This window comes from Gracilinanus agilis, chromosome 6 (assembly GCF_016433145.1).
Source record: "Gracilinanus agilis isolate LMUSP501 chromosome 6, AgileGrace, whole genome shotgun sequence".
Lineage (NCBI taxonomy): Eukaryota > Metazoa > Chordata > Mammalia > Didelphimorphia > Didelphidae > Gracilinanus > Gracilinanus agilis.
This window is the reverse complement of record NC_058135.1, coordinates 280326603-280337695: the sequence shown is the minus strand read 5'-3', so window position 1 is coordinate 280337695 and position 11093 is coordinate 280326603. Positions and strand designations below refer to the sequence as shown.

Below are 11093 nucleotides of genomic sequence, written 5' to 3'. Positions count from 1 at the left end.
CACCCTTACCACTCTTCCACCCAGGAGCCAATACACAGAAGTTAAGGGTTTAAAATATAGTAAAAATAAATTTAAAAAAAAGAACAAAGTGAAACTTGAACCCAGGATTTCTTGATTCTAAGGCGAATATTTTTTTCCATTAAGATCCATCTTTGTGCTATTGATAGGGAATAAATTGTGCATCTCTAAATGGTTGTCAGCTGACACTGGTGGTTGATGTCTCCAGTGGCCACCCCAAGAACTAAAAATAGAGCTCAGGAATTAAGTTACTTGGGTTAGAAAAGTAACAGTTAAAGCATTTCAGCTGGCACACATTTCCATTCATGCCAACCACAATCAACATGGAAACCAAATGCTTTTGCAACTTTGTGGGAAGGCTCATTCATCTCTTCCACCTCCCAAAAATATGGTATACCATTCTCCTGAAGATATTGCAAATAAGCAAATATCATCTGCTTTGTCATGCCACTGCCTCGATATTCAGGTAGGGTGTAGCCCATTCTCAATTCACCAGTTTGTTCCATAATAAGCCAAGAGACAGGACTCCCTTCTGGACCCAGCAGACAGTATCCGGGGAAGCTTTGGAGGCAGCGCTTGATATATCTCAAGCTCCTCTCATTCTGCCCAGATTTCCAGTTGTCATTCACAAGTTTAGCATGGGAAACATCCAACAGGGAAGGTCTGAAGTTGCCATTTGTACTACAAAGGAAAACACTGTTTGATCTCTTGTTTGTTTCCCAAATAGGTCCTGTGCCTTCTCATTTTTAGGTTTTTGTTGCTTGTATTCCCTAAATTTGTAATCTCCCTCAAAAAGGGACTTCTGTCTCCCTCAATCCTGTCTCTATCTGTAATTAGCCTACCTACCACTTACTTCAGGAAGACTCTTTTCCTTCCATTTGGAATGAATCTTTCCCTAACTTTTCTTAGCAACTCATTTTTGAATTTGTAGTTCATCACCATTACTAGACTTTCAGCATCATATGGGTTAAGGCGATCTTATCTTTGTCTTTCTATCTCCTATAGCCTAGTGCATTACATATGGCTTGGTACTGGTCACCTTTGCTTCTTAAAACCACTGGATTCCTTTCAAAGTCAGCCAAAGAATGGCTTTCTATATGAAGTCTTTCTTGATTTCCCTGCATTCCCTCCTCCTAGCATTTGTTTCATTACTTCCCAATCTCCTCATATTTATTTTATAATACATATATATGTGTATATATACACACACACATGCAAAGTATTTGTGATGTGTGTATGTATAGAATCTCCCCCCTAGAGTGTAATCACCTTGCAGAGAGTCATTGATTCATTTTGGGTTTCTATAGCCAGTGCTTAGAACAGAGCTAGGCAAATAGTAGATGCTTAGTAAATGTTTGATGGTTATTGATTGACAGATAATTTCCTACCTTCTGAACTTCATATTTTCTGAACTATTTACTTCCTGCGATCTCTTCAGCTTGCTTGCATTGGAGGTATATTTCAGATCATCTCTTATATAGAGAAACCTTTTGGAGTAATCCAACTGTACTGGCTTGAAAGCCACAGCTTCTCTGATCTTTTCATTCAAACCATTTTGGCAACCTGGAGAAAGGAGGAGAGTATATGTACAACTCAGAGGATTATGGATTTAAAGCTGGCATAGACTTTAGCCACTGAGTTGATCCCATCAGGAGAAATTGAGGCCAGAATATAGTATGTAATATGATGTGTGAACTTGGGCATGTCTATTAACCCCAGTGGCCTAGTACTTGCCACTCTTTGGTTTTAGAATTGCCTCTAAGATAGAAAGGAAGGAAAAAGAAAAAAGAAAAATGTGTCAATTACCTACCTCTCTATAAGATGACCCAGTCATTAGAGTCTAGATCTGGTACAGGTAGTATTCAATGGTTCTCAACTCTTTCTCCCAGTCAGAAACAAATAGAAATCTCTCTAGAGTATTCCCACACAACTTTCTTTAGACATCTCCTAAGCAAAGTGTGTGTGTTCCATTTTTGTCATCTCAACCAGATTGTAAATTCCTTTAAAGCACACATCATATTACATACTATATTCACCTTGGCAATGTCCAACCTGGCATGGTACCATGTATAGAGTAAGCAGAATAGGGAACAAGAAACAGTAAAGGACATTGTTCTTGAAGTCGGAAAGATTTTGCCTCAAATCATGATTCTCAAACTCATTAGCTCTGTGTGTGTGTGTGTGTGTGTGTTCCTTGGCAAAGTTACTTACTCTGACCTTAAACTTCCTCTTTAATAATCCTAGAAATGTCAGGTTGTTGTAAGACTCAGATGAAACCATCTTCCCTTCACCTTGAACCTGCTACCTTGGATTATGAGGCTTTGTTTCCAGTTGATGATGTGATCAGATCCTAGGATCTCTGGCAATTTGTGAAGGTCCTTGGAGAAGATGTGGTAAGTGTTTGTGTAGTAATCCTTGTCATCAATCATCTCCTGCAATGGGAGATAAATATTGGGGTGAGGAGGGCAGATGCTATTAATATCACTATTTTACACATGAAGAAACTGAGGCAGAGGTGAAATGCCTGGAGTTATATATATTTAATAAGTGATCATGGTTGGATTTGGACTCAAGTCTTTCAACTCCATGATTCTATCCACAGTACCACTTAACCACCCCATCTAAGTCCCTATGATCCAAAACAGAGGAAAGAATAGAAAAAGCCATTTATTTCAAGACTTCCAAGCAACTGAGCTTTCTTCTTGTGTTCTTCATCCTTCTCTACAAATATCAACCTTCCTTCAATTGGACAAATCTGAAAAAAAAAAAGAATGCTGCCACCAGGCTAGCATTTAGCACAGTATTTGACATTTACTAAGCATGTGATAAATTCTTATTGACTGAAAAGTTTCTGGCAATGATATTCTCTTCATCACTTAGCCCAGTTGCTCATCTAATGTCAGATATTTCTGATCCATCACTAGGTTTCTATTAGAAGCACTTCTAGTTTGAGAGGATCTGTTCCCTTCTGCTATGAGCTGAAGAGCAGGTTGTTAAATGTCTAGCGCTCCCCAAGATCCAGAGGAGAAGATGTGGCTCTGTTTATGACTTTTAAGTGTGTCTTAGCATTCCATATGTCATTTGAGGTTGTATGCTCTCTTGGATTTAAAATGGAGAATTTGCTCTCCTTTATACACATGGCAGTAGCAATGGAAGAACTGTTTTATCGGGATGAGACCATCAAGATTGAGCCCAGAGAGTTACTAGCGTTATGACCTTGGCCCTATATTTGACCTTTTTTGGCCACACTCTCTTCATCTATAGAAGAATGTTGGCTTAGGTATTCTTGAAGGTCTGTTTGAGCTCTTGATTTTATGTTCCCATTGTGTGATATCCATAGGTGGAATTCTCATGCCTATATAATAGCCTTGGAGCATCATAGATGTTATGATGATAATAACAGATAGTTTGGAGAAGCAGATAAATGTGTCAGGGTCAACAGAGCTTTAAGTTAAGAGCCAGAGATTGACAGACCACAGTGAGGAAAGGAGGGGGTAAAACACTCCTAATTCTCAAACCCCTCCCCCTCTAACTGCTTCTGCTTCAGTTGGTAATGAAGACAGGAATAAGATTCTTCTGGTAAGTTTCTGATATGGCTGAAACCCCAATAATGTTCCTTTTCATTAATTTATATTCCTCTCAGGTCAGTTAGAGGAGATATATAGAAATTATTTATCTAACTGTTGAGGACAGAGGAGATCTTAAACTGGCAGCCAACAGGATTCAACCCAAATGTACAGACTGAATTGTAAGTATCTTCCCAAATAATTATCAGGCACAGATTTAAAGGTAAAAAGATATATTAGGAATTAACAAGGAAAATTAGAAAAGTTAATGAAGGTATTTGAATAAAGGAAAGGTGACCCTGAACTGTTAAATTGATGCCCCTTCCCCCTCCTCAGTGGAGGGATGAAGCATTTAACTAAAACTGGCTCTCTTGCTATAGATAAATATCTTACTCTCTAATCACTAAGTAATTATATAATTATATTAATGAAGAATAGTAATAACAAATAGGCTAACCCTATGAGTAGAAATCACTAGCTTATGCTATAATGGTTTCCTCAGGAGAAACCCCCAAGTCAGCAGTAACAAGCAGAATATCTGCTCCCATCCAATCCCACCAATAAACTGTCCTCAACCCTTCTCAACTGCCCCTCACCCAAAGTTCTCCAGGGGGGTCCCCTGGAATTCTGGGTGAGGCTCTCCCTGTACCTTTGCAGGGATTCCATGCTTTGCATCTGCACACAACATAGCATAGTAGATAGATGGTAGGCATGGAAATCAAATGGACCTAAGTTTAAGTATTGCTTCTGACACATGCTAGTCATGTGATTCTCAGTTCCTAAGCAGTTTTCTACAACTGTATGTTACAGTTCATGAGTCTGGCTCATGCCTAATCTGTTGTTCCTTGTGTTTTGATTCATGTATGTAAGTGTTGTGTTTCCTTATGTTCTCTAAAGATAGTCCTCCCATTGGGGCAACTCTGCCTGAAGTAAACTTGGATTGGTACACTAGTTCCCTTAATAGTCTTTTAATATGGGGCAAAGCTTCCTCAGCCTGGTCTCTATTGAATCCCAGGAGATTTTCTGAGTTTTCCACCAGCCTATCCAGGAACAAACTTGGGTGCTCATCCTCAGCCTGCCTCATCCTTTCAAATTTGTTCGATCCATTAGGTCTTCTCCCATGTATTTTTACAGCCTCTAGCAGATATGCTCTACATTTAAATAGTGCCCTCATATTTGCTGGTGAACTTTGATCTATTCCTGCATTTTCACAAGGCCAGTCAGTCAAATTCCAGTTACTTCTTGTTTCTTCTATAAATTTGGCTTTTTCACTTTGGATAAAAAATTCATCTAGTATAAATTCAACATCATATGATGGATTAAAAAGTCTAAAAGAGTGTTTTAATTCTTTGGCAGCCTTGTAGGGGACAGGAAGAATTTGGGGAACCTCCTCTTTAACACCTCTAGGTCTTGTGCCATAAATGCTTTATAGGTCTTCATGCTTACGGCTTCCCCATCTGCTCTAAACTGTGTCTGATCAATGACTGGGAACAAGGACATGGTGGCAGGTGCCATTGCTCCATTCTCTGTCTGTGTGCCTTTCATTTAAGTCAAATTGAGTTTGGGTTCCAGAATCTACCATGTTAGTCTTAGGGGTTTCTTTTGCCTTTGGTTTGTAGGTGTTTTCAATAATTTCAAGTTGCAGAATTGTATGATCATCTAGAACCTGACCCTTTTTAATCTTGTTGTTAATTTCTATCATCAATTTAAGTTGTTCCTTCATTAACGTGACCAAATCTCCATTATTATTATTGCCTTTCCCAAAGAGTAGTTGTGTTAGCTTTCTCACTGCCATGAATCCTTGTATTACTGTTACCAATGTCACTACTATAGCTGGTAAGTAGGATATAAACTCTGCCATTGTCAATATAAGGTATTTGTATGTGTCATATACTGTTAAGATCTTAATAAAATAATCAGGGATCACATAGAACCATGGTCTAATTAGTCATTTGGTAAAGGAATAAATAAACATGGAGATGGTGGTTAGGATGAAGGTTACCCTTGCCAATCCCATCTTTTCCTTTGTCCTTTCAATTGACTCTTTCCCTTTTGTTTCAATTATCTAGGTTCTTTGTCTGGCTACGCCAAAAACTGTTATAAAGAAAAATGTGACTCTGATACTACTATGGGGATATTGGTTAGAGGATATTGGTTAGAGAAGCTTGTCTTTGTATTCCCCTAGGTTGCTGGTGACTGGGAACACCAATTCTGTCACCTTTGCTTGATGATATAATTCCCTTTCTAAATAACAGTGCCCAGGCAGGACCCTTAATGGTCTAGTGGATGGATAACCCTTTCAGGTCCCACTTGGGGTTAGATTAATTATTAATATTGGGATATAATTAGCCTTGGATCACGTTTTCATCTGACTGTGTTGCTCCCTCCCCAAGGGTCATGATATAATGACCACTAAGGAAGGTACTTAATGAAACTTTATCTCTTGATCTTAAATAGGGAAAGGAATAATCAGGAATGGATTGGGGATGGGAAACCCTGTCACACTAATATCTATGATCAATAATCCCTCAGGTCTGTAGGCTGTTGTTTCCATAAAGCTGGAGCTATTGATTTTACATTCCTCTGGTTCAGCTTGGCCACTGCCAAACCAGAGAGGGCAATCTTCTCAGTTGGTACAGATATTGTGATTTCTCTCAGCTTCCTTGTTATCAGTTTGTGATATGTCAACCTTGACATCCTTCAGGAAATAACCACCCTTAAGAAAATCCACCCTCTCCTTCTTATACCTCCCTCCTCCCTGTTATCACCCAGGGCCCAGAGTTTTAAATAGCTATGATGATTCAGATGCCTAAAGATCTAGGGAGGTTCAGAGAGAACCAATGACCAACGGTCCGAGGCCCACAGATCAAGGGTCAAGGACCAAGACCCAAAGATCAAAAGTCAAAGCCCAAAGACAAAAGACCCCCTCCCAGATGACTGTTAGGGTATTTATACTCTCAGGCCAACTGCCTTTGCCCTGTCCTCATGGCCTCTGGGAACATTCCAAAGTCTCCAACTGTCTTCACCTGTCAATCAAGGTGAAACTAACAATTCTCAGAGTTTGAATATAACACAGAGAAGTGTCTAATCTCCATCAATGAGTAGAATTACCTTGTCAGAAGATATTTGTAATAGTGTAATCATAGGTCTAGATAAATAATATTAACAAAGGCCATCCCATTATCTACTATAAAAATTTAATCTTTGAGATAAAATGTAAGTACAAAGCCATATAGTATCACTTTTGGGACTATCTCTTCCCCATAACTCACAGTAGACAGTCATGGAACAGCAAATACCCCAGGTTCAGGCTATTTTGGTACCCTAATCCTAGTACTGGTACAGTGGATAGAGTGCCACTCCTGGAGTCAGGATGACCCAAGTGCAAATCCACCATTAGACACTCACTAGCTATGTGACCCTAGGCAAGTCACTTAACCTCTTTGCCTCAGTTACCTCATCTATAAAATATACTGGAAAAGGAAATGGCAAATTATTCCTGTATCTTTGCCAAGAAAACTCCCAAAGTGGTCAAGAGTTAGATAATATAACTTATGACATCTCAATAGATATTTATGGATATATACTCATATATACATATTATATATAATTTAACACTATTTGTCAAGTACTATGTTAAATACGGGGAAACAGATACAAAAATAAAGATATTCCTTTCCCTCAAATAACTTATATTCTAATAGAAGGAGGAAAGACAAAGAGGAGATCATTATAAAAACTTTTAGGAATAAAGAACCACAAACAATACCCATATTCTCTCTCTCTCTCTCTCTCTCTCTCTCTCTCTCTCTCTCTCTCTCTCTCTCTCTCTCANTCTCTCTCTCTCTCTCTCTCTCTCTCTCTCTCTCTCTCTCTCTCTCTTTATCTCTCTTGCTCATTTTTGCTCCCTCCATATATACACGAATGTATATATATATACATATATATAGCTTAAATATCGATATATAAATATGTAGAATGTATATGCAATATTGTATGTATATTTTATATGTATACACTCAGAGAGAGAGGTGGCATAGGGATTGAGTGAGAGAGAGGAGAGAGAGAATTATCTTGGCCAAGAGGTCTATAGCAGTGATGGGCAAACTACAGTCCACGGGCCAGTTGCAGCCCTCTGAAATGTTCTATCTGGCCGCGGGACATTATTCCTAATCTGATGAATAAAATGAGTAGGATACAATACCATGAAATTTCAAAAGAGTTGCCTTAGAAACAGACTGACAGATGAGCATGTCCTTTCCTTTAGCCCTGTCTTTAAAAAGTTTGCCCATAACTGGTCTATATATAAGAAGTGGCTCTAGTTTTAAAAATAAGTGAGGCTTGGAATTTTCTTCAAGTTTTATCTTAAAAGGTAATAGGATTTAGAACTGAAAGAAATTTTAAGGACATAGAGTATGTCATTTTCAATAATTAAATATATGTGTATATGTATAACATTACATACTGTATTAGAAATAAGACCAAGTAGCTTTTCTGTAGTAGATATAGGATATTGCATATCTTTTTATATGTGGTTGATATTCATAATATTAAAATATTGGGTTTTTAAATTTTTATGGATTTATTTATTTTATTTTATTTTATTTTATCATGCAAAACACACTTCCATATTGGTGAGTGCTATTAGAGTACACTCATACAAAATGGGTGATGTTTTCATTGGCTTTGACAAACTGCTTCTTTTCAACTTTTTCTTCTTAAATATTTCTTTCAAAAAGGATAGGTATAGGAGGAGAAGAGATATTTTTGGAAATGAATATGATTTGAGGACAAAATATTCCAATGAAAACAAGATAATTTTTAAAGATCTGGTAAGTTATAGGATCAGGGAAGATAATTTATAGTAACTATTCAAATGTAGGCTGGCAGGAAAGAAAAGATGAGAGTATCTCCCCCAAGGAGAGTGACAGTATTGAAGATTTAGTGACACAGTAATGGGAAATTTGGTAAGTTTGGATGAGAGAAGTAAAAGGAAGCAGTGAGAGACACTATTATTAATTAAAACTTGGAATTAAAGAAGAGATTCTACAGTGAACCAATTATCTTAAAACTTTGGGACAACTCTATGGAGGCTTAGGTGACAGAAGGAAAGATTCTGTCTCTATGAATAGAAAACTCTTGCCCTTAATGGGCCCTTTTATGGTACTTGAGTACCCATTGGGCCTACCTGTTTCTGAGGCCGAGTGATGACAGTCTGATAGTCTGGCCAAGAGTCTACTAGTACCTCTAGGTTGAAGGGGTTTCCACGATTGATGTGGAAAATGGAGCCAAATACCTAAAGAAGAAGACAAAAGTAGATGAGTCTAGAAACTTCAAGCAACAAACTGGAGTTGAAAACAAATCTGAGGATGAAGAGAATGGAAGGACCCTCCAAACATGGATTGTTCTAGGAGTGCCCCCCAGTACCACTATACTAAACTCTAATGGTGCTCTGTCAATATCCTAGAAAATGCCATTTTCCCCATCTTCCTTTCCTGCCTCTAATTTTCCATTTTACCCCTTCCCATCCTGTCCAGATTCTTTATTAAGGAAATGTGGAGAGAGATGAATCATCTCACCCTAGAGATATCTCTACCTTTGAGAATTCCTCCTCCGATTTGTAAGTTCTTCCCCAGAATTATCATTTCAGGATGTACTCAGGCCCTCTATGGTTCCTTCTCTTATGATCTACTCCTGATTCTCTAGTCTTTTCTAGCTAGTGTTCATGCTGGTACCCCTTTTCTATGAGTTTTCTTTATGTATCACATTCTCTCATTAGAAATATAAACCTCTTGAGAGTAAAGCTGTCTTTATATATATATATATATATATATATATANATCTCTGTCTGTGTCTCTTTTTTCTCTCTTTATCTTTCCCTTCTTGGTCTAGGATTTGGGAGAATAATAGCAATGATTATAGGATATTGATAAAAAAATTTTTAATAAAAATAAGGACATAAAAAATTTTTTAAATGATTCTAGGAAAAAGAAAGCATTTAGGGTGCCCAACTGGCAAATAAAGAAATGGAAATTCAGAAAAGCATAGAAAATCAATCAGTCTAATGCCATGTTGGCAAAGGTGCAGCACACATGTTGTGTTGACATGGAGGGGGTTGCTCTATTCCCCTTCTCTACCACACCTGAGGACAATGTTCACATGCCCCATCCCTCTGTCCATCCACTTCTTCCCTCCACTGTCTGAGGTAATGTGGGAGGATGCACAGGCAGCTTGAAGGAACATTTTGGGCACATGATCTTGAAAAGGTTTGCCAGCACTGGTCTAATGCAATTCCTCTCCAGTGACCTTCCACTTCATCCTCCAGCTGCAATGCTGAGCCTCTCCACTACAGCCCAAAGGTAGAGTTTCATTTCTCTTTTTGTTTCTCAGGACTCCCTCCTCTACTCACCTTAAGAGACTCTGGGATGCTTTTAGTTAGGGACTGGTACAGAGTCTGAAGCATCTTGGCATCATGTAACTTTTTCATCTTAGGTGAAACAGATTCTTCTGCTGCCTCTCAGAACAAAACAGAATGGAGAAAAGAATAAATCAAGAGACCTAGGACCAAGAAGGTAAAGTAGAAGACAAAATCAACTTCAGGAATAAAGGAAAGGGGGAGACATGGTTAGATAGCAGTAGTTCTTAAAGGGATCTGGGCGTTTCAGGATGCTATAATCTTAGAATATCAGCATTGTGGCGTGGATGCCAGAAAAGGTAATGAGATCTTGGGCTACATTAGGAAAGAGAACACTTCCCTCTGCTCTCTGGGGTAAAGCAGGGGACTCACAGCCAGCTCGAAGGTGCAGTTTTGGCACACCTTCTCTAAAAGACTGTCATTTGTCAGATATGTTAAAGTGAGGGGAAGAAGAAGTATCCTCTCAGGACACATGGTGCCTCCATGGAACCAAGAAGGAAAAGGAACTATCTCCATACTTATTGACTTTGTGGGAATCAACAAGTTTCACCGTAGTATTTTGTCTGAAGAAGGCTGGTGACCTACCTCTTACTAATGGATCTTCCTCTGAGCAGCCACACCTAAGAACAATAGCTGTCCCATGTTGGCCTCAAGGTTTCCTCACTTGGGATCTGAGTTTGTTCTTTTAAGAAATATATTTTTATTACTGTTTTTCAATAGAACTGCTTTCTTTTGTAATCCCATATTTGCTTCAATTTTATTATTTTAAAATATTATTCTTCTGAGAATTCCATAAGTTTCACCAGATGTCCAAAGAGATCCATGATATAAAAACACCTGGCCTAGAAGCAAATTGGCCCTCAGTCCACATGGCTCTCTATCTGTGCTCCAAAGAAGCTAAGTTAATAATAAAATTGTCTTCATGATACCATTGAGTCTTTCATCCTAGATGAAGTTCCTGGTTGTCTGGATAAAGGTATGGTTCCCCTCAGTCCTCATTATAATTCTTTCCAGGGGGCAGCTAGGTAGCTCAGTGGATTGAGAGCCAGACCTAGAGATGGGAAGTCCTGGGTTCAAATCTGGCCTCAGACACT

General features: G+C 38.5%; 1 protein-coding gene across 1 annotated transcript; it reads right to left on the bottom strand.

The window, feature by feature from the left end:
- Positions 1-290: 290 nt before the first annotated feature.
- LOC123251997 (glycine N-acyltransferase-like protein 2) lies at positions 291-10071 on the bottom strand. The gene is made up of 5 exons (XM_044681337.1): positions 9994-10071; positions 8773-8880; positions 2324-2450; positions 1407-1581; positions 291-699 (listed from the first exon to the last, which is right to left on the bottom strand). Exons 1-5 carry the CDS (start codon positions 10069-10071, stop codon positions 291-293), a joined length of 897 nt encoding a protein of 298 aa, XP_044537272.1.
- Positions 10072-11093: the final 1022 nt, after the last annotated feature.

Coding starts and splice junctions, on each gene's coding strand:
- LOC123251997 (XM_044681337.1), bottom strand. CDS start 10,071: ATGAAAAAGTTACATGATGCCAAGATGCTTCAGACTCTGTACCAGTCC. Junction 1,582..2,323: donor ACAAAGCCTCATAATCCAAG/GTAGCAGGTTCA, acceptor TCCTTTCTCCAG/GTTGCCAAAATGGTTTGAAT. Junction 700..1,406: donor GAAAATATGAAGTTCAGAAG/GTAGGAAATTAT, acceptor TTTCCTTTGTAG/TACAAATGGCAACTTCAGAC.